The sequence below is a fragment of the Telmatherina bonti genome (assembly GCF_933228915.1).
Source record: "Telmatherina bonti genome assembly, chromosome: 17".
Taxonomy (NCBI): Eukaryota; Metazoa; Chordata; class Actinopteri; order Atheriniformes; family Telmatherinidae; genus Telmatherina; species Telmatherina bonti.
Genome location: NC_136615.1, coordinates 21,980,822 through 22,006,121, shown reverse-complemented (window position 1 = coordinate 22,006,121; position 25,300 = coordinate 21,980,822). Strand labels below are relative to the sequence as shown.

Here is a 25,300-nt window from a genome sequence, read left to right as displayed (position 1 = left end):
GTCATTTGTCTTGTATTGGCAGATGTGCTTTGTTAAAGGAACTGGTAATAAATGCTTATTTGATCAAAATACAACCAGACATAATCAGTTAACATACACATGTAAAAATGTTTGTATCATTCCCTAATTGTAGCTTTTTTTATGGCATTTTAGATGCCATAGTTTTGTACTCAACTGAAAACTGAGGTATTTCCTCGTGGGTGAACTCTTTCTAGCTAAAAAGACTTGTAAACTGTCATCGTTTTCACATTTATTATGAAATGTTTTTCTTATTTCAGCTTCCCCTCAATTGTATCCGTCATACAGTTTTCATGCAATACTGAAAATAGCAAGGCTGTGATCTGAAAAATCGACCTGTATATTCTCGAATGAAATAGACATTTTCCTAATTAAATTTTTGTTTTTTTATAATATAGAATTAAGTATAAAATAGATTTACATTTAGCAGCACAAGCCCTTATTCATCCTGTTTCTTCAATATTTGCTAAGCTCAGATGAATGTATTTAAGCAGTTGTTGTCAATACCTGTCTGATTTATGGCTCCTGACCTGTACATGTCTCTGTGGGTGGCTATTTGGAAAGACTGTGTGTGTGTGTGTGTGTGTGTGTGTGTGTGTGTGTGTGTGTGTGTGTGTGTGTGTGTGTGTGTGTGTGTGTGTGTGTGTGTGTGTGTGTGTGTGTGTGTGTGTGTGTGTGTGTGTGTGTGTGTGTGTGAGACAATGACAGTGTTTGGTGTGTGTGTGTAGTGGTGACTCCGGGAGTAATTTGTGCAGGACAGTTGCTTAAAACTTGGGTGTTCTGGCCTGCTCCTTGTAGGGGGCCTGACATGTCAATACATACCACCAGCTGCATTTCTGTCAGACACAAAATATTACAAACTGGGACCACCTCGATGCTACGTGCTGCCTTGCTGATAGGATGATGGCACAGGCACACTCTCAAATGCAGCTAAATGGCTAGTTACCAAATGGTCATCCATCTATCGACCTTTAAATAAGGGTCGTTCCTCATGAGACTATATGAAAGGGATTTCACTCTTGTCAGATTAGGATTTAAACTCTCATAATAGTCAAATCTCTCCCAATATTATCCGGTATGTGACTGTGTTTCCTTTAGGATTGGTTTTCCACAAGTATAAATGTAATTGCTTCATGCCAGTTTTCTTAAATGAAATATTCTAGCATCAGGATATATAACTTTAATCAAATGTTGGATAATAATTCCATTTTTGCCCTCAAGCACATTTTGATATGTTTGCAGCAATTAAACTGTGTGAAATTTACTCTTTAAATTTAAATTCTACGTGTGTGTGTTAAAGAAAGTGAGTGAGTTTCACTCAGGGGGTTGTCCTAGGGCCCACCCAGGCAAAGTTAACCCCTTTGTTATCTGATTGTAAAGCTCTCTGATTAGCAGTGGATGGGTCAGTTTCCCTCCTTTTGTCTCTTTTTGTCTCCTGCTTATTTACACACATATATGTCTCAAGTAAAGAGAGGTTAAAGAGAAGGCAAATGAGATTAAGGTGGAATTCACAAGAGTGCTCAGTTGTAGGTGGCCTTTGCCTTTCAGAATGTAGCAACATTCAGTCAAGGATCAGACGTATGATCACTAAGGCATTTTGATTGGCTTGCAACTGTGCTGTCGATTTAAAAAGTTGAGGAGTTTTCCATTTTCCACTGCAGGCTTTGCACACATGAAAACGATAACCTCAGATTCCAATTTGCTCAGACACAGAATTCCTCACCTCATTCAAATGAAACCCAAAACTGTACCAACATAGATGAAAAGATTTCAAGTATGTCTCTGTATTAATGAGCTGCACTAAAATGTTAGTTACAGGAATTTTATTCCATTATGAGGATCCTATAAGGAATAATGAGATGGATGCCACACATTTAGAATTTTCTTCCTTGTCTGCTTGGCTATAATTGGAAAGAATATAACATATAGCATAGCATCAATATACCTTGGTTGATTAAGATTCATCAGCAACCCTAACTGTACAAACAAATCAAGGTAAATATTATGTTTTATATAAGTTAAACAATAATAATAAACTGGTAAATATGGTTGTATTATATTTGTATTTAGGCATATATGAAATGCTTAAATACTAAAGCATCAGTAGTTGTTCTTCTGGATTCCAGTAAGTTGTCTGGGAGGTCATTGATTGGTTTATTAGTTTGTTCTTTTTTTCCAACTATATTTTATCTCTAGCATAGATACCTGCTGTACCTACATTTCCCATGCATGCACACAGTTGCATACACTTCCTATTGTTTGTAACAGGTCGACGTTGCCTGAGTGATAGATATGAAACCAAACACATAAACACACACCATGCATACACAACTAAAAAGTCAAAACCAACAAATGTGTCCTGATGCTATCACACTATACACACATGCATTTCAACACCTTTAACGCTCATATAGACTTGGCCACAGTTGCACTAGGACTCAGTAGAAGAAACTGTTGCAGCCAAAACACTGGTTCCCACGCATCTGACTACTGGGGAAGTGAAAACAAGAGCAACAGGAACCGCCACACAGTGGGAGGGTGGGGTAGGAGAGATTGGGGTTGTGGGGAGACAAAGAGAAGAGGAGAAAGAAGTGAGAACAGAGGTGATGCCTAGGAAGTAGAAAGAAAAAAATGGATAAAAGGAATCAGTTAAGAAACTGCTGGTAAGTCAGGGATGAAGAAGAATAAATAATATGAAGTGGTTCAGCAGTGTCAGAATGATTGTGTATGGGGTAAAATCTGTTTGTGCCAAAGTGAAATGAGTGTTTGTTGAGGCAGGAAGACAGAGAGGAAGAGAGAGTGATAGAAAAAGAGGGGTGGAGGAGAGCAGAATGATAGAAAGACTTGTCTGGCCTTTGATCTGCTCAGAGAGCCGCGGGCTGAGAATTAGGAGGAATGTTAGAGGCCGAGACATGTTTAGTGTTAACCTTCACTGGCCGTTTAGTGTGTACATGCGTGCACGTATGAGTGCATGAGTGAAAAGAGTTAATTGGTGACAGGATATATGAATGTGACTGGTGTTGAAAAGAGAAAATGTATTTTATAGACATGTGTTTTCAAACATGTGAATTCACTTTCACCATTTTCACATATGTACACACGCAGCACTTGTAGATGACGACAAAAATCCAATTGTCATGCTGTTTTTTTTTTTATTTTTCACACATAAACTTTTAAACCTCAACAAATATTCTCACAAACCTGTGTGAGTTTCTCATGTGTGGAGCTCCATGCGTGTGTGTGTGCTGCTCTCTGTAGTGACAAAACAGGGGGTTGAATTTGTGTGTCCTGTCGTTTCCCACTCCCCCCCCTCTCTCTCCGGAGACAAGAGGGAGAGACGGTGAGAAGGGGGAGGGGGAGACAGTGGTGGTGGGGGGTGCATTCCATAGGCACGCCAAGACATTCCGAGGGAAACTATCCCAAATATTTCCCACTGTGTGTGGCGAGGGTTTCACATCTTCGGTTACACACACGCACTCACATACACACATGTAAAAAGACCAAAAGACCGTATCAGTCCCTCAGTCACTGTTTATTATACACACATATAGGTAGCAAGTGAATATCTGCATTGTCACTCTTTTCTAAAAGGTGACACTGCATGTCTTTTTTGTCTTGCTGTGAGAATTACAAGTCAGCAAAAGCCATTGTGCTGTTGCTTAACTTTAAAGTACAATTCTAGGAATGATTGAATGAGTAAAACACAGCCACAAATACTTTAGGGCTTTGCTGTGTCTTTCCTATGGAAATCATTTCTTTTCCAGCTAGAAGTTGACTCATTGAAAAAAATATTATTTCAAAGGTAAAAACAAAAAAAAGGGCTTGAGTAAGTAAAGAAGACTGATAGAAGATGACTGTTTAAGCCGTTTCACACATAGACTGTATTTAAGAAATGGATGTCGTTTTGTGAACTGCATTTTTAAAACCTCACTTTTTGCCTGTGGTTATTTTGATTTTTTTTTTCAAAAGCCAAAAGTGATCAAATCAAAAACGTAAGGAGAAGATCTGCACTTTGAAAGATAGTTCATTGGGGAAATTTGCATAATTTTAAGGTTAAATATGTGTTTAATTAACCAATTGTGTACAGAATGAACATATCGGTCAGAAAATGTAAATTTGGCTAATGACACCATATCATAGTACTTAAAGAAAGAAATAATATATTTTACTATTGTATGATAGGAGTGAGCGACTGTTAAGTGGGGTGCTTTGGACCCCAGGACATTCAGGAACCAAATCCTGCTGACTGTCTGAGTCAGTCTTTGGCATTCAGCCATGACAGTGATAGCAGTGCCATGTTTTGGCAGTGACCCATCTTATAGGTTGTACAATTCTAAGAATGGCACAACACAGTATAAGAGAGAGAGATTTATTCTATTTGATTAATATTGAAATGAAATATTAAGCTTGTTTGTGCTCTGTTTGCCCATTAATCAAACACAACCTGGCTCAAACTGGCTTAAAATACCAAATTTAGATTAGGCATTAATAATTTTATAATATAAAACCTTAAGTGTATGTCAGTCTACTTAATAGTTAGACCTGAACCACCTTTACAAATCAGAGGTTTTCATCTTATAATTTTGTCATACTGCCTCTTTCCAGGATGCTTGGCTAAGTTCCAGCCAGTCTGCAAACTGAAATACAACAATGTGGGTATGCAAAGCAATGGATAAATTCACTGCTTTCCTAAAGAAATAAGTCTTAATCTTTGGAGATTTATATTGAAGTTATCAAAAGTTTTATTGTTGTCAAGCAGTCGTTCGTCAGAAGAGTGAAAATCTTACAAATAAATCTGCAGCAATTTGAGCCGACACACATACACACAGATAAGAAAGAAGATGAGCCATCACTCACCAAGCATTTAACAAATCAAGTCTGCTCTCTTTTCCCACAGTCAAGTTGGCCCCAGGATAACATAGCAATGCAATGACACCTGTGTGTACGGGTGTTTGCATGATATATATCAGTCTGTCTCTGCATGCTTGTGTGAGAAGTTGCTCACACAGATTAGTTTCCTCCCCAAATTTAGATAACTGGATGACTTTTGTTCCTTAGGACATTAACTAATCAAAGTTTCTATTATGATAATTGTGCTAGAAGCCAGTTTTTCATGTGATGGTATTATATCTAGAGGGATATAAACAGAAAACAGACTTCACTCCATATCGTGCAGCATCCTGCTCATTAATCCAAAGACAAACCAGCCCATTGGTCACTACCGAGCTTTGTAGACAGTCATTGGACAACCAGTCCTATTGTTATTATACCTCTGATTCCCAAGAACCACATGATGTCACGGATATACTTTTTACTTTTTTTTATGTATAAAAAGGAAAAGGAGATTTGCACTGATAAGCATCTTTGACAAGGAGGAGTATTTTTTTATTTTATCGCTGCATAGTTTTACAAAACCAAACATAAAAATAATTTATTTTTTTTAGTCTGGATAATGCACTCAGTTTGATGCAATACACATAAAATTGCTATATGTAAACCCCTTTTTTCAAGTGACAAAACTAGAAAAGAATCAGCTGAGGGTTTCAGCAATATTTTACTGCAACAGTTTTGATATTTATTTAATTTCTACTGTGAGTTTTTCTCTCTACATCTGCTTTCTATTTTCTCTCCGTCTTCCATTCTCTCCACTTCACCTCCTAATTTTGGTTTAACATTGTTACTCTGGTTTTGGTCCTTTTTCTTGGTCTGTGTTCACAGACTTGTTGATTAAAAAAACATGAGAATTCCATGCTTATTGATGACAATCAAATGAAGCATCTCAGGTCCATTGGCTGGCTATTTCAGCATCATTTTGCTGGCTTAACATTGTACTGTATGAAAGCATTCAACTGTAGACCTGTGGGACACTTGGATGCAGTAAACATCTGGCTATTTATGCTCTTCGACTCCTTAAAATATGCTTCCCTCTGTCTGTATCAGTTTCTTCTCCCCACTCTGTGTTTTGCCCTCTCACTTTCCATCTCGCCCACTTTCCCTCACCCATGGTTCTCACCCAGCCTCCCTGCTTAGCTCCACTCCCAGTCTCACTCTCCGTTTCAGATTAGCCAAGGCGAGGAATCCGGTGCAGCCGGCAGCTGGAATGTCCTGTTTGTCTTGCTATGTTTGTGTGTCTGTGTGTGTGTGAAGTTGGTGAGGTTGGTGCTGCTTTTTGATTTTGATGTGTTCCATTGTCTGAGAGCCAAGCTGCTTCCTGTCCCTGCTTTCCCCAAACGCCTGAGAGAAACAGAGAGGGTAAAAGAGAACAGTGGAGAAAAATAGCAAGAAAAATGGCTTAGATGGAAAGAGGGAAGGAAGAAGGTGGGATACAAGGGACAAAATAGCAAGAGGAGATATCTAGGAAGTGAAAGATGTAGGAGGAAGTGATGGAGGGTTGGAGAAGGGAGGAGAGAGTTAGAGAGAGGAAGAGAGGTGAAAAGGAAGGAGAGAGAGCTTCAATAGGGCTTTTCCTCCAAACACCAATACAATGAAGTAGTGCGTAATTTCCCATACCCCTTCACACCACCACCACCACCCATCTCCTATAACACCACCCAAACTCACACATATACAAGAAAAGTTTCTCATAAGAAATAATTGGAGCTGCTATACACTGATCTTTCTCATGCATATTCTGTGTTTTGGTAGTTTGTGTGTGGTCTGACACTGTGGACTGCAGAGGCAGCACAGATATATGAGGAGGAGGGAATTCAGAGCAAACTGTAGTGATAAAGATGGTGGAGAAGATAAAGAGAAAGAGGATGTTTGTGCAGTGAGAAAAAGAAAATTACAAGTAATAAAATGCTAAAATTGAAGAAATTGTTTGAAATTTCATATGGGTGCACATCGAGAATGTGGTGAATTTTTGCTGTGAAAAGGTGGATGAGCATAATTCAGTTTACATGTTTTTGTGTGTGCGCGAGCTGCTGGCTGGTAGAGGGGCTTTGACGTGGCAAAGCGCAGCATTCCTGCTGGGTGGTGATGTCATGAGAACTAGCTCTCCACTTGCAGACAGAGAGCCCTGTTTATGTTCCCCTCCAGAGGAGAAACCACACTGTGTGTCTGGGTGTGTGTGTGCATTTGTGTGTCTCTGTCTGACTGCGATATTGGCTCATGGGGGAGGAGGGGAAGCCAAGAGGCACTCGAGAGGGTCTACTTTCCCCTGCCGCTCTGAGAGAGGGAACCACTTACTGATGCCTTCCTCTCAAACATACCAGAGAAAGAGGAAGTTTCTCATGTTTAGCAGAGCACGGTAGCTGCGCAGCCAGACTGTGCTGCTGTGAGTGATTGCCCTATGCTTCCAAACAGTCCCCTAAGGGAGGCAAAATTCTTTGCAGTATAATAACAAACCTCAGGTCATCTAATGACCACGATACCACACAGTAAAGATCTTACACCATTAACTTTGTACTATAATACTCTGCATTGTATGACTGCAAATGTGTGTGCTTCTGCAAGTTTATACATGTGTATTACTTGCTAATATCTTCAGTTTATGAAACTATGTGGAGAAGTATGTCCAGGATTTCTTTTTTGTCTTGTTTACAAACAGTTAGAAGGACATTAGTTCTTTAAATTTATTTTCTTTATGGTAGAATATGTTCTTATATGGTTATCTTGTCAAAGTTTTTGTAAAAAGATAAACTGTTGTTTGTGTCTGGGAAAAAAAGTGAAAAAGGTAACAGCTGATAAATGTTGTGAGAACTAACCCTCACTTTCACAGTTTTCTCTCCCAGAAACTGCTGGTATGATTCTCATTGTGTCTGTGGTCATGGTTTAATGGTTTCCCTTGCAATAGTGAAATGTGATCTTTGGTCTTTGCAGCTTAGTGAATCGTAGATCATTCTCCCACACTCTTCATGCACCACAACATAGAAACCCATCCAAGCTTATTCTGCCGGTTCTGCACTCACCCAGGATGATAAAGAACTCCTGTCAGCTGTGCTAATACCTGCCAGTGAGAAATAGCTGAAAGGTTTGGGGTTGTTATCATCACAACTCTGTGGCACATGGACCCACTTTAGTAGCTTGGTTGACATCCAGTCATGCCTCTGAGGCAGCTATGCTTGTTCACATGTTATGTGAACTCTTTTGGCTCATATTTTAGCTTCAGTTTCAAGTGGTATTTTTTTTATTACTGTGACCTGAATACTGTGACATCCAGGAAAGGGAACTTGTTTGTAGGTTGTAACCACAAACATACAGATTTAACCAGTTTTCTAGAGACAAACAGCTGCTGGTAACAGAATCTATCCTGTTTGCTGCTATATTATAAGACACCTTATTATCTTGTTCTTGCTGCAAAGACAATTGTTAAAACTTTATTTATCCAATATTTGACTCTATTTCTCTGACTGGATATGATCATTTTGTTACGATATCAGTTAATATTTAATACAATATTTGAGATAAAGAGACATGTGTGTACTTTAGGAAATGACATCCATTATAATAGGAAGAGACTGAGATATTTTGTTTATGTTGAATCATGTAGTTCTTTCGTGATATGTTCTCATAATGTTTGGTTACTATCTGCATAATTTGAGTTGCTGTTCAGCTCATGATAGCTGTCTATCTATCATGAGTGCATGTGGTCTGTTGTCTGAGCTTATAGTCACACAGGAGTAGGGGTATTGAAAAATCTGTGGTTGTATGTGTCTTCCTGTCTCCTGTTTACATTTTGTGGGATGTTGAGACAAAAAGATCATTAACAGAGCTCGCTGAATATGTGCACTGTGTGCACTTTTAAAACAAAATAAACAAAAAAAACCTTTTTTTAAATTTTATAAATATTGTATATAAAAGGTGTGTGAATTTTACTATTAAGCTCTTGGCCATCAATCAAGATCTGATTCACACCTTCAGTATGATGAGCCAGACAGACAAAACTGACAGGACTGTGAACCACCGAACTGCTGTATATATCTTTGCATCAATAAAACTAACCATCCCCTATGTCTAAGCAGACTGTGTGCAAGTGCTAGCTTGTGTTTGCATTAACTTTCTGAGAAAGCTTTGTCAACAATTTAACATAAATCTTATGAAGTCTGAGATAATAGATGGTAACCCCACAGAGTGTGTGGTTTGTGAGTTAAACCACAGTACTCTGTTTGTGTATTTGTGTGTAAGTTGCATTTCAAAGTCATTGTATTGCTGTTTTGTTTCTTACTTGTCTCTCATGGGTAAAACTGTAAATGTCAGCACTGTGACTGCATATTTCCACAGCTCTGAGTGTAGATCTTCATCTGCATTATTTGCTGCTTGTATGTGCATGCGAGTGCATGTGGTAGATCTTTGGATGTGAGCTCAGCTCAGCTTTAAAACCGTAAACTATGCCTTGCTGTGGTTCTTCCCAGAGCAGTTTGCGTGATGTGATACTATCAGAAGGTTAGAAGTCTGGTTGCTTTGGGAGCTCTGGGCCTGGCGGGCACTCACGCACGTTTTTTGCCTGTTTTGTTCTCTGTTTCTCCTTCTGTTACTCACAGATTCAGATTAAAGTGAAAGTTTGGGATGGGATGGGAATGGTCAGAGGCACACTGCCCCTCACCCCTGGGAGCAAAGAGGTAGAAGGCTGGAGAGGTCAGGCTGCTTGGCCTGGGAAAAGCCTGAAAAACAAGGGGGATTGGGGGGATAGTTAGCGATAGGTTGATAAAAATCTGGAATAAAAGATCAAACAGAATATGGGAAACTGATATGTTACAGGAAGCAGCAGGGAGGCTAAATTCATAGAAATGAATAATTTAGACTGATAAAACAATAACTTGATAAGAAAGAGAGAATAATATTTGGGAACGGAGATATGAGATTAAAATGTCATCTGAGGAAAATATAAGTTTTATGTAGAGAAGGAGAGATAACATAAGGTGGAATCTAAGACTTGCACGTTTCGGACTTCAGAGTTACAGAAATAGATGCAAAATTTAAATGGAAAGGAAAGTAATTTTGGTATATGACCTTCTGTTATTCAGGAGGCAGTCCATAGGAAGTTCAGTTGTTCAATCCTCAGCCCTTCTTCATGTCAAAGTATTCTTTAGCAACACTGACCTCCAAGTTGCTCAAGCATACTTTGACATGAAGGTTTATGCTCAGGGCTGTGTGAGTTTGTTTTATAATAAAACGTAAGTCAGGATGTATATGTTAATGGAAAGACATATGCAACATAAAGCACTTTGTCGAGCAGGTTGAGGATGCTGTGGTGGCTTTAACTTTAGCTTTAACTGTGGCTATAACTGATAGAGACAGGAAACCATCTAAAATTTTATTCAGCATTTCTCAAAAGGAATTACTTTTCTGTAATAGTGAAAAGCTAAATTTAGACTCAGCCAATGTTAAATGAAAAAGCCATCTCTTGCATGAATTTCATGTTTGTAAAAGTTTTTTTTTTTTTTCAGTTTTTTAAAGCCAAACAGCATTTTTGTGCTTTACCAAATATTTATAATGTACTTGTAGGTAGTAATGTTTGCATCATTATTCATGAACATCAATCATTTTAGTTATCTCATTCATACACTGGACAAAATATTAGTGTATACACGGTGGGCTAGCAGAGGTGTGTGTGTGTGGTTGTGGGTGTTTTTGGGTGTGCGTTGGTGGTTAGGGTGTAGCCCCTTTTTTTTTTTTTTTTGTCAGGGACACTATCTTGTAACTGTGAAACAGTCTTAAAGTTTTTATGTGTGTGTGAGAAGACGAAGAGACAGCATGTCTCACTAAGTGGAATCAAAGCCACATATCTGTTAATTAACTAATGCCGCAGTTAAAGCCACCCTGCATCCCCTTTGTTGCTGGTGGAATTCAGAGGTGAGAAGAGTGCCTGAGTACCTGTCTGTCTGAATGATCCCATGGACCTCCTACGCATACACTCACACACAAATACACTCTCACAGGCCTCCTTGGATGCGGGGAGCCCTTTCTTTCTTTCTTTCCCTCCATTTTCCTGCTGTCTATTTTGGTCAACTGGTGGCCTGTTCCCACAGTGCTGCTGTTCCCATGGTTATCGCTGTGAAGATAGCGAATGGGGGTTGGGGTGGCGATGGTGGGCTTGACAGAGAGCGGGAGAGACAGCGTTGCTCTGTTCGAATAGATAGGGGGCTATGAGGCTGTAGAGGAGGCGGGAGTGACGCTGGGGGGTGGGGGGGTGAAGGGTATGGGATCGTGTGTGTGCATTGCTCCCATCAACATCACAGGTGCATTGTGAGGATTTTGCCAATATGGATTTGAGTTTTAATTGAATTAAGTGGGATTGTCATGTTTTCAATATCCATTATGTTGTCAGTTGAAAATATCAATTTGCTACATGTGCGAAGTGCAACTTGTAGACATTTTTTATGCTGCCATAATTTGTCGGTACATATCTGTTTAACTTCATTTTAGACTTTTTTATGTTCGATGCCACTTCCTGTGATTGAGGAGTGAGGTGTGGTGCAAAAACTGAGGTGGCAAAGGAAGTGAAGAGGGGTAGCCACCGCAAGCTGGTGAGGGGGGTGAAGGCCAGTGAGAGGAGAGAGCAAGCAAGCATGGGAGTGGGGAGGCAGTGCACGGCTCAGAAAGAGTGACGGATTCAGTTCCCACACTTCTAATTACTGTGTCACTGGAGACTGAAAGGGGACTGCCCCTGGCCCTAGGGAATTTGCTGGGGCCAGTCGGAGAGAGGGTGCACTGGTGGAGGGAGGGCAGGGGACCTAGGAGAGGAGAGGAGGGGAGGAAGCGAAGGAAAGGGTGGAATTAAAGAGGCTATATGACACAGGAACTCTTTCTATCATCCTTTCTTTTGGTCGTACATCATTGCACTCATACTAGAGGTGAACCCCTTCAGTTCTCCCTCCTCCCTCCCTCTTCCCAAACACCCCAACCTCTCACCTCCGACCCATTCCTCCTTAACCCCTCTTTACCCTCCTCCAGTCTTAGTCCTGTCTTTTTCTTCAGTCTTTGTTCACCATCGTGTACTGCTTCCACTTTAGCCCCACACCCTTTTTTTTTTTCTTCACCCCTCCCCTCCTTTTTACTTTTTTTTTTTTTTTTTAATGTCACATCTCCTGTTGACATGAGCAACGCTCTGAGAGACACTTTGAAGTTAGTTCGAGTTCATACAAACACCAGCAGACACACACATACTAGTGCCTTATCCTGTATCATTATGGCCACTTAACCCTGAGCCCTTTTCCTCTTTTATATGCCTTTTATCTCAAACCCAAGTGGTCTGTCTACTGTGAGTTTTGTGTGTCATGATAATAAATATGACCTTTTGAGATGGCATAGATCTGTGACTGTCTGTGTTTGTCCACATGCTCCGCTTTGGTTTAATAAGAATTTGGAACTTCAGTGACGTTGCCATCTGGCTCAATTGTTCATGCCCTTAGTTACTTAGACTTGTGATTGCTGGTCACAATACAATAATACTTGAAGATGTTTTTATCTTTTGTTTTATGATGCATGAGTTCTCATTTGTTTGTGTCTTTTTTTGTACCCATCTTCTTCTCAGTAAAGGTTTTAAAGAAAGATAAATTATTTAGGTTATTGAAATTGGGTTGTTATTTGTTTAATCAAAGAATCTGGTTATTTATTATTTAACAATTATTAAATAGTTGTTAAATAGTAACAAAACTCTGCTTCCTTATAAGAAAATTTCCCTGTTTTAAAAGTACTTTCCAAATACTGTGAAGCAAAGCAAAGAGTTTTTGATACAGCTTTTTCAGATGCCAACCAATTCTTTGACAAATCTCTCCAGGTCCTCCAGATTTAATGGCTTTCTGGCGTGGACCTGTGTCTTCAGTTCACCCCACAGGTGATCAGTGGGATTCAAGTCAGGGTTTCTGCGGGCCACTCTGTAGCATTCATTTCAGTCCTGTGGAAGTTGTTCTTCAACAGGAGTAACTAGGAGTGTACGAAAATATCAATACACTGGAATATTGCAGTGTTTTGTGTGATATTATATCAATATTCAAAAGGCAAATTATCTTTGTTTCAATGAACAATGTACCGTTAATGCGAACATTAACAGGGGTCGTTCAATCTGTTAATTTTTTACAAAGTAAAAAACTGTGTATATTTTATATAACTGTTAATATCTTTATTGATAAGAAATGATTCATTTCTTTATTCAGATTGTACATTAAGAACAAGTGTTTATTCAGTATTGAAATGTAGATTCATCTGCCCCCTTCAGTAAGTTAATGTTAACCATGTGACAGCTTTTAGTGCTTAAAATTCTGCAAGTTTTTTCATACCATTAAATTCTAGTCAACAAAATTAGCTATATGTAGCCTTTGTTATAGTATCACAATGTATTGCAATATGTTGTACTGTTGCCCCTGTATTGTGGTACATATCATATTGCCAGTTTCCTGCCAATACACATCCCTAAAAGGACAGTTTGTTTTGGTTGTTGCTGTTGTTGTCTTGCTGGAAGACAAAATGTCAATTCAGACCCAGTTTTGTTGCTGACTGCTGCATGTTTTTATTTCCCTTTCCCCCCCCAAAATCTTCACATATCCATCTTCTTGGTATTTCCATCCACCTTGATGAGCTTCCCTGTCCCATATATAATAAAGCATCCCCACAGCATAATACTTCCATCACTGTATTTCAATGTGAGGATAGCTTTCTTTAATTTTCTTTAGTTCTTGGTCTGCAGGCTCAAAGTCCTCTACTCTGCAGAGCTCCAGTGATTATCTCCTGTCCAGCTTCAATTCCTGACTTGGCCAAGTCATTCTGTAGAGTATGAGAGCTGTCCTGGGGACTTTAAACACATCTCTCACTTATTTTCTTTCCAGGGTCTTCACTTCCTACTTCTGCTAGTCTTGTTCTGTACTGTGTTGCGTTCTTTTAATTTCTTGATATTTCTCACTCCAGTTCTTGATACTTGTAAACACTGTGATCACATAATAGCCAGTGATTTTGTGAGAATAACATTGTAACATTGACACCCTTTCCGTCAAAAAGCCATGTGGGAGAGTCATTTCCTCTGCAAGCCTTCGCAGCTAGAGAACAGACAAGACCAGCAGCAGCCACCACTGTCAATATTTACAGTCCTGGATGAATCACTCTGTATAACTAACATTCCCTGCATACTTTTAAGATTTTAAAAAAGGGAAAGAGGTTAATAGAGGGGCTGAAAGGTGAAATATGGACCAACAATAATAAGCGTTGAGCAAAGGAATATGCCAGTGGCACTCCCATGACGAGTCAGGGTATATGCATGCGCGCACAGATCTAGTTCACGTTGATAGGTTAAATGGGTGGAATTTCAGTTTGAGTGTGTGGGTGTAGTGACAGTTTGAGAAGTGTTGGCGCTTGTCAAGGAAAGTTGTGGATGTTGTAACACTCGCACTGGCCAAAATCCTTGCAGTGAATGCATGGGAAAATAGTTGTTTTTTTCAGATATTTATTTTTATTTGTAAACATTTCATTACTTTGATGAACAGGATGAGAAAACATTTAGAGCCCCAGGACTATCTCAGAAAGACAAATGTCAGCTGACAGTTGAATAGATGCTCTGTTTGTGAGAACCAGTTCTACTTATTACCCATATGACAGCCCCACAGAACCTATGGCATTTGTCTCAACAATTGTGCAATAATCATGGAAAAATAGGCAGAAAAAAGAAATTCTATGAGAGAAATTAATATCTGTCACAACATGGTTACAAGAATCTGAACCAAATGTATTGTAAGTTATGAATACCAGAGGATGTCTGGAGAACATGCTGAGAATTTGCTCAGGACTTTTTCTGCTGTTGCTTGTTCACACTTGCACTTCACAGCTGGGGCCTCTGTGGTGGATGTGTGTTCTCACAACTGGAAATATTCTTGTGTGCTGCCTGAGTAAGGGACACGGGAGACAAGATGCCAAAAACAATAGTTCAGAAATTAGTTTTATTCACAGCATGTTATGATTGTTAAATAAGGATCCCCACCCAATTATAATGGTTGCTTTTGTGTTTTTTAATAATTTATATATGGATAATAGGAGTGGGAAATCAAATTGAAAAAAATCAAATATTGGGATTTTTTTGCTTCACAATTTTAAAATCGCTTTTTTTGTTAAAAGAAAATCCTTTTTTCTTTTTTTTTTTTCAAATAAATAAAAATAATCCATTAGAAAAATGTTGTCTTTTTATTTTTTTTTATCTTTTTACTTGTCTTCTTGTGCATTATAGCAGAATGATGGTCTGGCTACTTTGTTGTTTTTCCCTGATTTAAAAAAAAAAGTTTTGTTCAGCTTTTTTTTGTTTTTAGTTTACAAAAATCAGCGATATCAAAGATTTGTGAGAATCGCAATTTACGTAACGGCTTTGCAAATAAACCGCTGCACCAGGCAACTTAACTGCCATTTACCAACCGCAGCTTTTCAGACAGTATGAGAACTCTAAACACCAAGCAAATGACGCAAAGCACCACAGGACGTGCTGGGGGCAGTAATGTCATTTTTTGCAGCGTCTTTGTTTAAACAACAAAGAAGAAACTGAAGGTGGCGCAACCTATTTCCAAAGTTTGGGGATATTTCACACTAAACAAAGTGTCAAAAAGGTGAAAAGTGTCGTCTGCCACGCAGACTTGGCATACCACGGCAGCATGACAGTCATGCATGATTATCTGAAACAAAAGCACCCCGGAGTCATGGTTTCCAGCATTCCGGATGGCAAAGTTGGCATCACCGAGTAGTGATGTGCTGTTGTTACCTCTGCCAAAAAGGTTATGTTTTCATCAGTGTTCATCTGTTTTTGTTCAAGATAACTTAAAAAGTTATGGATAGATTTTCATGACATTTTCAGGAGGAGTTGGAAATATGAAAAGGAAGAAGTGATTTAGTTTTGGTGGTGATCCGATTATCATTTGGATTCAGGAATTTTTTTTAAAGGATTCTGGTCCTTGTTTACCTACAAAACAGGCTTCAAGATGTAAATAATCACTTCAGTGCAATTCTACAAATATTAAGATGTTAAAATATATATATATTTTTTTGTTTTCCTTTTGAGGCAAATTCTGTATAGCTTGGAAATGACCCTATAGCTAAGTTAAATGTTCAAAATAAATTACTTGTAAGCTGGTAAGCCTAAATTTAATATACAACTGGTTCAGGACTCATTCTTTTAACTTACTAAAGGACAATATGTTGTGACTGACTGGGAATCAGAGGGACATTCATATGATGCAAAAGAAGAGAGTGTGCTAAAACATACTGGACCCTGTGGAAAGAACCGTGTCAACTGGAAGCACAGATGATGGGCGTGACACAAATAATCGCGACTCTTTGACTAATCGAAAAAATTATTTACAGATTTGTCAACTATTAAAATAATCGTTAGTTGCAGCCCTACTTTCCATACTCTGAAGCTGAAACGTCAACAATTATTTAACATATATCTTTGTTTTACCCCTCCCCCCCCCAAAAAAAGCATAAATAAGGTGCCCAAAACAGAAATACATTCAAGAAATACTTTCATCTAAAGAGCTAAAATAGTTTAATTTAAGGGGATTTTGACTTGGACTGTAAATTAATATATAGGTATTGAATGCCATCATCTTCTGACGGTGTTTGTTGTTCCAAGTCTTCATTCTAGCAAAGCAGTAAACACCAGCATGTGATTTCATTTACCCTTTTATTTTTGTCAAATAGCTGATTTATGTCATTTAAAACTTTTGCCCAGAGAGCAACATTTTAAACTGTCTCAACATAAGTTTCCTGAACTTTTATTTTTTTACTTAGACCAGCCTTGGCTATATGATGTCTTGTGAATAGACAAAAAGAACTCCAGAAAGGGAGGAAAAAAAGGCTGAACAAAAGAGACAGCTAGAAAGCAGATACATAAAGCTTCGGGAAAGAATGTAAAATAGGGAAGTCGCAGGTTCAACTGAAGACTGAGGGGACTGGTACAGTCTAAGACTGAAAGTTGAGTGTGGGGGAAGCAAAAAACAAAACAACAAAAAAACCAAGACTTTAATTCCAAGTGCCGCAACATTCCTCTGTCTGTCTGTCTGTCTGTCTGTTCTACCTCCATGTTGACAACAACAGGAAGTTGTCAAGTTCTACAAGCGTCTACAAGAGTTTTTGAAAATAAAACTTTACTGCTAATATTTTGATAAACCACCAATTAGTGCCAACTGACAAGCACAAATCGTTTTATTTGTGGGTAGGAGCCAATTTCTGCAGGCCAATCAGCTGCACAAATGTATTTCGCCGTGCCTTTTTTTTTTTTTTTTTTTTTTTTTTTTTTTAACTTTTAAAGTGTTTTTTTCTTTCAGTTTGCCCAGGCCATCAGCAACTGTCCTGCTGCTCCCGACCTCCAGTCAAGCCTGCCCTGCAATATTTATTGCAATATGAAAGGAATTTTCACCAGAAGACTTAAATCTTTACTTTAAGTTATGCTGCCCTTCTGCCATCTTGTTGATAATTAACCGGAACAGATCTTACCTCTTTTTTTCATTTTACTTGTGTGGATTTTGTCTGTAAAGATGAGCTCCCGAATATTATCTGCAGGTAGTAGGACAAATGCACAAATTAAACATATTGAGTTTCTTCGCCTCCTATATTGCAGGACATGCAATGTGACTGTTGTATACACATACATTGCAATGACAGTTTTCAAAATAATGTGAAGCTCTACACCAACCTCAATGAATATTATTCAAAATATTCTCCATTTTGATCAACATTACTATCTTGAGCTGCCATCAAACCTGCAGCAGTAGTCGAGTTTGTGGTTTTGATCCACTCCTTTTAAATACATTTGCACTGTTCAGCTTTCTACAAAAATTCTGAAATTGCGTTTCAGTGTTTTCCCAGGTTTCCTCTAAATAACAAACAAAGCAGACCTTGAGGAAGAGTGCTGGATTATAAAGCAACTTGGTTTGGAAACTACTGTATGGTACATCTGTCTTGACTGATTTCAAGGTTCATTGCATTTGCAGTGTTTCCTACTAACATCCATATTGTCTAAATCCAAAGCATATATGTTCAAGATTCAATAAACAACCAGATGGAGGATGATTGCTTAATCCTGTTATTCATATCCCTGTGAAAAGCAGGAAAGACATAACATGACTCCTATAATTTGGGCTTCATGCAGATGAAGTGAGTGGGAGAAAAATGAGTCAGGGAAGGGTGTGCGTTTGAGTGAGAACTGTATGTCATGCGAATTTCGCATCTCTTAAATGTGTCCCTGGCATCTGCATGTGTAGTACATGTGCATAAGTGAGGTGTGTCAGAGAAAGGTGTGTGTGTGATCTCAAGCCCAGACAGGCTTTGCTGTGGTCCAAGTTCAGGTTGCTATCAGGTGGTAATGGTTAGTTAACAGAGCTTGTAATTACCTCAGACTGTCAAGCTGAGATACTGGGCAGATACCCTCAGGATAGTGTGGGAAAGTACACTTGCCAGGTCACTGCAGTATCTCCCTCATGTTCCTGCACCAGCTGAAAAGTGACTCATGGTCGCAAAGATGTTGCATATATGGAAGACATTTATTTTCATAGAATTCTCTTACATAATGTGCTGTGTTTTAAAGAAATGATGAAAACTAAATCCAGAAGTTATACCTGTCACAATAATTAACTATGGACTTAAATCATGTCAGTTTAGAAAACTTGTAATTTCATTTGCAGCTTTACATTCCAGTTTTTTATTAAATAATTTTCTTTTCATTACGTATATGTACCTTTTATTGAATAAATTAACCTTCTTTAGTTGAAAATCTTGTCTATCAAATTGAATCCAAGTTCATCAGATGATTTTTGTCTTAAAGCTTGTTTAACATTTAGTTTTCTTCGTTATAGAGGTAGTTGGATTGGCATTAATGGCCTGATTTCCTGCACAAATTTTTTTTTTTTTCCCCATGAATGAATAATATGCATTAATATGCGGTCTCTGTGTACTCCGTATTCACAAGCAATATCAGCATCATCACTTCTGTCACTGTGAAAAAAGTTTAAATCTAAGAGACTTCACAATTAAAGACAACAGAGCTTCCCAGAATAAGAATGATTGGAGCACACAAGAGTGTAGTTTTCTATTTTTTTCTTTTGCTTGTCTTGATGGGAAGTACTAGCTTCTAGATAAAATAAGGACAACTTTCATATTTTAGACCATAGCAACCTTCAGGTAGTGAAAGTAGTTTTAGCCTCTACTTGAACTTAGAGAATACAGAGATGGAGGAGAGGGCATTTTCAAAGGAAGTGGAGGTGCAGTTCATGCTCCCCTCTCACTCTTCTTCTCTGCTATTCCCACGCTGCCCCATACCTGACTTACCACAATTTGAATCAAATCACCAGTCCACAATTGGCTGGTCTAATCATGTGACCTACATCCCTAGAAGCACCGCCTTTTGAGATGATTCAGGATTTTCCCATGGGAGCTGCCTACGGAGAGCAGTGCATTTATGTGTGTGTGTGTGTGTGTGTGTGTGGCTTTGAGTATGTTAGGGGGGGGGGAACCCTCCCTCCCTCCCTCCCTCCCTCCCTCTCCTACCTCGTGTGCATCCCCCCCCCTCAATTCTCGCCTCCTTTTTATGTCACCTCCATCCTTTGAAATTTGCTGAAAAACTGAATGAAAAAATCTGAGTAACACAATTTACAGCTGCTTGAGTCACTTATAAAGTATAAATAGTTACACATGCCATTATTGTGAATGTAGGCCTTATTTGACTTTACATTCCTAGAAGTCTAAGGCTGACAATTATTGAAATATTTTTTACTTGTTTTCAGATTTAGTCTAAAAAGAAAAATCCAGTGACCTCAGATTGTGGAGGATGTACATTAAGGTGAAGCTTGCAAGTTGCTGGCAGAAGAGACATGCACCTGGAAGATATATTTAAAAGACAATCAGTATGATGACAATGAGTAGCTGGAGGCATAATTTCTATCAAATATGTCATGGCAACTGACTGACCTGTAGGACTGCAAACAGGAGCTGTTGCGTGTAGAAATGCAAAAGTTTTACTTTTTGTCATAGTAATGGTTTGGCTTGTCTGTGTTTGATTTTCTGACGCTTCAGAGCTGGCAGCTGCACAGCTTTGTCCATCTTATGTTCTTTGTGACATCTGCATGTGTGGAAACTCCAGGACTTAGATAGTGTTGCTGAATAAACAAACAGCAGCTGTTCATGAATATGTTTTATCTGCAGATCTGTTCCAATTACCACGATGTGTGTTAATATTAGTGAAAATTAAAATATTTTAATCTTCTACATAACTTGTGAGTTTAAAAAGATCTCTGTAGGCTCTTTTTCATTGTTAGTCATTGTGTTTTGAATAATTAGAGAATTATTTTCATCCAGGTTGCGTGTGTGTGAGATGATGAGCATGATTGTGTCTGTCTGTGGCTTAGCCTTGAGAGTTCAGAGCAGGCTCTGGCATGCTCTGCTCTGGGAAACTTTGAGCAGAGTAAATAGCTCACTCTGTTTTCCAACACACTTGTATGGGTGAGCCATGTGTACTCATGCATATTTTTTTTTTTTTGCATTGTTTTATAGCTCATGCAAATTGTAAAATATTGGGTCTGTGGGAGAAGGAATAGAGAAGGAGCAAAAAACTTGCACAGAAGAGAAGAGGTTTTTTTTCATGCAGAAAAGTCTCCTCCACTGTTTCTTCCTGCTTTCTCCTGTCCTGACCTCTGTTACCACAGAAGCAAACACTACCCTGAAAGTGCATATGGAAAAGAGAACCTGCTTTTGTGTTGAGAGGGTGTAGACCATTAATTTGCGACAGATTTCTCCCAGGTAAAAAAAAAAAAAAAGATAAAGAGGGACAAAGCCTAAGTGAGCTAGTCAAGGATCTTCTTGTGAGTGAGGTTTGATTTACAGCCCACTTCTAAGTGGAATGCTGTTTGCTGGGTGGAGTTCAGGTGTATTGACAAGGCTTTTAGCACTGACATGCTGTCAGGATGGCTTACAGACAAGTGTGTGTTCATGTTAGGGGCCAGCAAGCAAGAGGTCACTAATGTCCTACCAAGGAGACCTTTACCATGGAGGAGGACATCACAGTATGGACGTGTGAACATTACTGAGGCATAAATGCCGTCTTTACTCGCACACTCACACCCCGATTGGATCTTTGCGCAACACTTAGGCCCTTTCACACTAAATCAACAACCTGGGAAAAATCTCTGATTGCCATCACTGGAAATGGGTCAGTGCATGTGAACAGGCTCTGCAACCCTTTAGCTTGGTTTAACACGGCTCTGACACTTTTTATTGAGGAGCAGGAAACTTTTGTGAGGTGAACTTTTCTTTCACTCCCAAATCACTGGGAGGCTTAAGAATATATAATGTGGTGAATTTCTAAATCTAGTTTTTTTTTTCTACTGTGTTTACATGTGAAAAGCCAAACATGAGCTGTGAATCATTTTGTGCCAGTTCACCTGAAATGCATTCCTCAGTCTTCTCTCGTGGAATATGGCTGAAGTTTGTTGTGAATATCCATAAGAAAAAAAAAAGAAACAACAAAAAAAAAAAAAACTCACTTTTTAAAGACACACTACAGAATTTTTGCCATTTTCCCCGTCACGCACCCCCAATCGACGGCTATTTCGGCATCCATCTTGCATCCTACCCTAACTGTTAGCTCTCTCCTGCCCACAAAAGACAATCTTACGATGACTCTTGTTTTGTACCTTTCTCTCTTTTAATCCCCTTATGTTTATTTGCTGAATCAGCGACGTTGCATGTTCAAAACAGCCAGTACCTTATTATACCATCAAGCGAAACTCTGCTGCGTCATGTTGCGTCCCAGATGTAAAAGTTGTATAGTAGAGATACACATGATAGATGTCACCGTGTCATCAAACAAGCCTGGGACGTGGAGTTTTTTGGACAGAAAGTTATGTAATGCGTGTTTTCAGGTAGTACATAGGTGAGTGAATACAAAATGAGATTACAACATGTATTTAGAAAATATTCTGAATTCCTGGAAACCTTTTTTGTTTTCAAATGAAAGTCATTCTGCTTTCTGAAAAATTACTTTTTTCTTTCCTCCTCACTGTTGAAAAAAACTTTTAAAGCTAAAATATACAGTCAGATCCATTAATATTTGGACATCAACACAATACCCATCTTTGGGCCCTATACACCACTACAATGGATTTGAAATTAAACAAACAAAATGTGCCTAAACTCCAGACTTTCAGCTTTAATTTGAGGATATGTATATTCAAATCAAGTGAACAGTGTGTGTGTGTGTGTGTGTGTGTGTGTGTATATATATATATATATATCTATATATATATATATATCTATATATATAGATATATAGATATATATATATATATATATATATATATATATATAGATATATATATAGAAATATAGATAGATAGATATATAGATATATAAAATATATATAGATATATAAAATATATGTGTGTACATAAAATCTAAATTTATTTCTGGCTCTTGTAGCCCAGGTAAGTTTTTATGAACGCTCTTTCAAACTTTTTTTTTTCTGCTAAAGGACATTTTTCTGTTTATCCAGGCATGTAACAGTGATCAGTACGTGGCAATTCCTCAAGCCGACATGATCAGGATGCTGAAAGAAAAAGGTGAAGCAACCACTGCTGTGCTTATGTAATATATCAGTTACATAAGAAATACTTGACTTTTTAAGAAAAAAAAATCAAATGGGAATTTGATTCTTGTATGTTTAAGTAATTTTCTCTGTCTTCAGGAAACCTCACAGTAATGACATTCCCACATCATGATTATTGTTAATAACAGACTCTTTAAGGATGAAGTTTTTGAAATGTAGTTTTGTCTGCAGGATATTTGCATGACCACAGCATTTCTGACCACACTCTGGAGACTTCCTGTCAACAGGAAGAGCAGAAGCTTGATGACATTCTGACCCCGAGTGTGACCCCTGAACCTCCCAGGTATGCCACTCAGTGTCGCTGGGCCTCCCTTTCAGGACTGGACCGCGACACCCTGACCTTTCCCGGAGGGTCGCCCATTCAGCTCCACACTGTGCCCCCAACACTGCTGCCGAGGATACTGCTGTTTTATGTCTGCACCAGATGTGGCAAGGTGTTCTGGGAAGGCTCTCACTTTAGCCGCGTCCTCTCCTTGTTTCAGGAGGTCTTGCACATAACCAATGAGGACAGAGATTCAGCTGCAGTAGCTTTACAGTCGCACAGCACAACTGACTGATACAGAGCTGCTAATATTTACCTGACCTCAATTTTTTTTTTTTTAATCTTTACAATTTAAATTGTTGGGAAAATAAAAACATTTAGTTAGCTCTCACATAATTGGCTATGTTAAATAAAATGTATATCAGTGTCACTTAAGACCAGCAGGCTTATCGTTTTTTGTCATTGAAAAAGGTTTACAGACAGATTTAGTCTTTTTTCAAATCGGTCCAAAGGCACAGAGTCCATGATTTAGCCCTTCATTCCTGACAATTATGTTGAGAAAAATTTTCATGCCTGGATCAGTAGTCTGACATCCAGTGTTAGATCTATGTTTACCTAAAAGATTATCAAAGTTAATACTCTCATCACATGAGACGCCTTCAGGCTGACATCTTCTGTAATCCCTGACGACTTTGTCTGTTTTTGAATTTATAAATTCAAAAATATTTTGAATTTATAAATGTTTTAGATTCTGTAAAAGTTGATGTGTTTTAATTTCAGTGCCATAAAACAAGCCAATGTGTTTTTATATTTTGGCTTTATTCTTTAAGGATTGTACCAAAGTTCCTGTTTAAAATGGCAGATGGTTTGGAAAGTAATTCTTTACATTTCAATATATTAATGCCTCAATAGAAAGTTCTGTCACTCAGCAGCAATCTATTTAGTGTATGCAAAAAGTACATGCATCATTTTTATTGTATGGTGGTGGTTAAAGTTCATTTGTGTTCTGATTTTTATTTTTTTGTTTGTTTTTTTTTATTTTTCATCATCTTTCTTCCACTGTTGGCAGCACCATGTGTCTGGTGCTTTTTAAGTTTTGCCTTAGCTGAGATTACGGTTTATTAATCTGTAGACATGGATTGCAAAACACCAGACACAGATACTCCTGCTGTTTTCATAAAGTGTATGAAAATGTGCAGAAATAAAAGGCTCCATGGGAACATTTCAAACATTTTGTGATTAGCTCTGCCAGAGGAAAACTTTGTGGCATCGTGAATTTGTGTCTCTCTGTCACCACCTCTTCCTGTGACACTACATTGATAAACAATTGATTCATCTTAAGTAGGTACTATCTGCATTGGAAATTTAAATAAGAGCTGAGTCAAGCCATGAAGCGATGAAGAAATATTAAATGTTCACAAATGTGTTTGGTAGCATGTTTTGACAACTTTTCTGATGTCCCTTTTTTATGCATGACTACTGTGATTAAGTGTAACTGCCTTTAAAAAAAAATCTGTTGTACTGTGTATTTTCACTATTTTTGGATACATTTATCTGTTCATTGTTTAGCCAGATGTGTAAATAAATAAAAACATTTTTCATTTCAGTGGACTGTAACAGTAGTTCCCACTTTGTCAGTCAACCGAAGGTTTGGGATTTTGTCTCTAAATTCACAAAGCAGATGGGGAAGGATTGATGGTGGACAGATTGATGAGCTCATCTAAGCTTTGCTGATATCTGTCAGGTGTAACACTAGCGTTGTGGTTTCCTACCCTCTGGCTGAGGAGCAGTCTTCCAGAGCAAACTGTCACACATAAGCTGAATCCCCTTCACATTTTCTCATACCGCTTCTCCCTCTGTTCACTAATCCCACTCTGAATTTGTGTGATTGCAGAAAATGAGGTCACCCCAAACAGGGCTCAGAGATCTAATGCTGAAAGTTCTGCAATTAAAGATGTTCTGGTGTTTCCTGGAAACATATGTGGTAGGCATTTTTGTTAAAGCAACAACAGAAGGCTACATCCGTAAAATGTAAGAATCCTTAACCATAGCCAGATGTGCACTAGCCTTTTATTGATCACATGCATCAAAAAAGCCACAAGGACTTTCAAACATGGTTCATTGTGAATCATTGAGGTAAATTTGTTTCAGTTACTGAGTTTGAGTCATAACAGCTGCAAGATAAACTTGGATCTTCTTTACCTTAGTATTTATGAACAAAATGCACTTCTTTTGTTGCTTTTGAAGCACAAGCTTGTGTTTGCACTGAGCTGAATTATTGTATTTTTGTTCCAAGAAATACTGGAAGTAAATGTTTCTTTCGAAAGAAGCTTGACCTCCCCATAGTCTATCGTGTCCCCTTAATATTCCTGTGTTGTAGATATCAAAGCTATTAGTTATTGAAGTTATTTTTTCAGCTTCACATTTATACCAGACACATTGATTACTTGATC

The 25,300-nt window shown here is 38.4% G+C and overlaps 1 protein-coding gene across 1 annotated transcript in view; it reads left to right on the top strand.

Annotated features, from left to right (window-relative positions):
* Window positions 1-24,341, top strand: part of exd3 (exonuclease 3'-5' domain containing 3) — a 39,290-nt gene extending 14,949 nt beyond the window's left edge. Inside the window, exons 20-21 of the mRNA XM_079256629.1 lie at window positions 22,472-22,538; window positions 22,757-24,341. Coding sequence (XP_079112755.1) covers window positions 22,472-22,538; window positions 22,757-23,142 — 453 coding nt within the window. The 3' untranslated portion in view covers window positions 23,143-24,341. The remainder of the gene's footprint in view (window positions 1-22,471; window positions 22,539-22,756) is intronic.
* The last annotated feature ends 959 nt before the right edge of the window (window positions 24,342-25,300 follow it).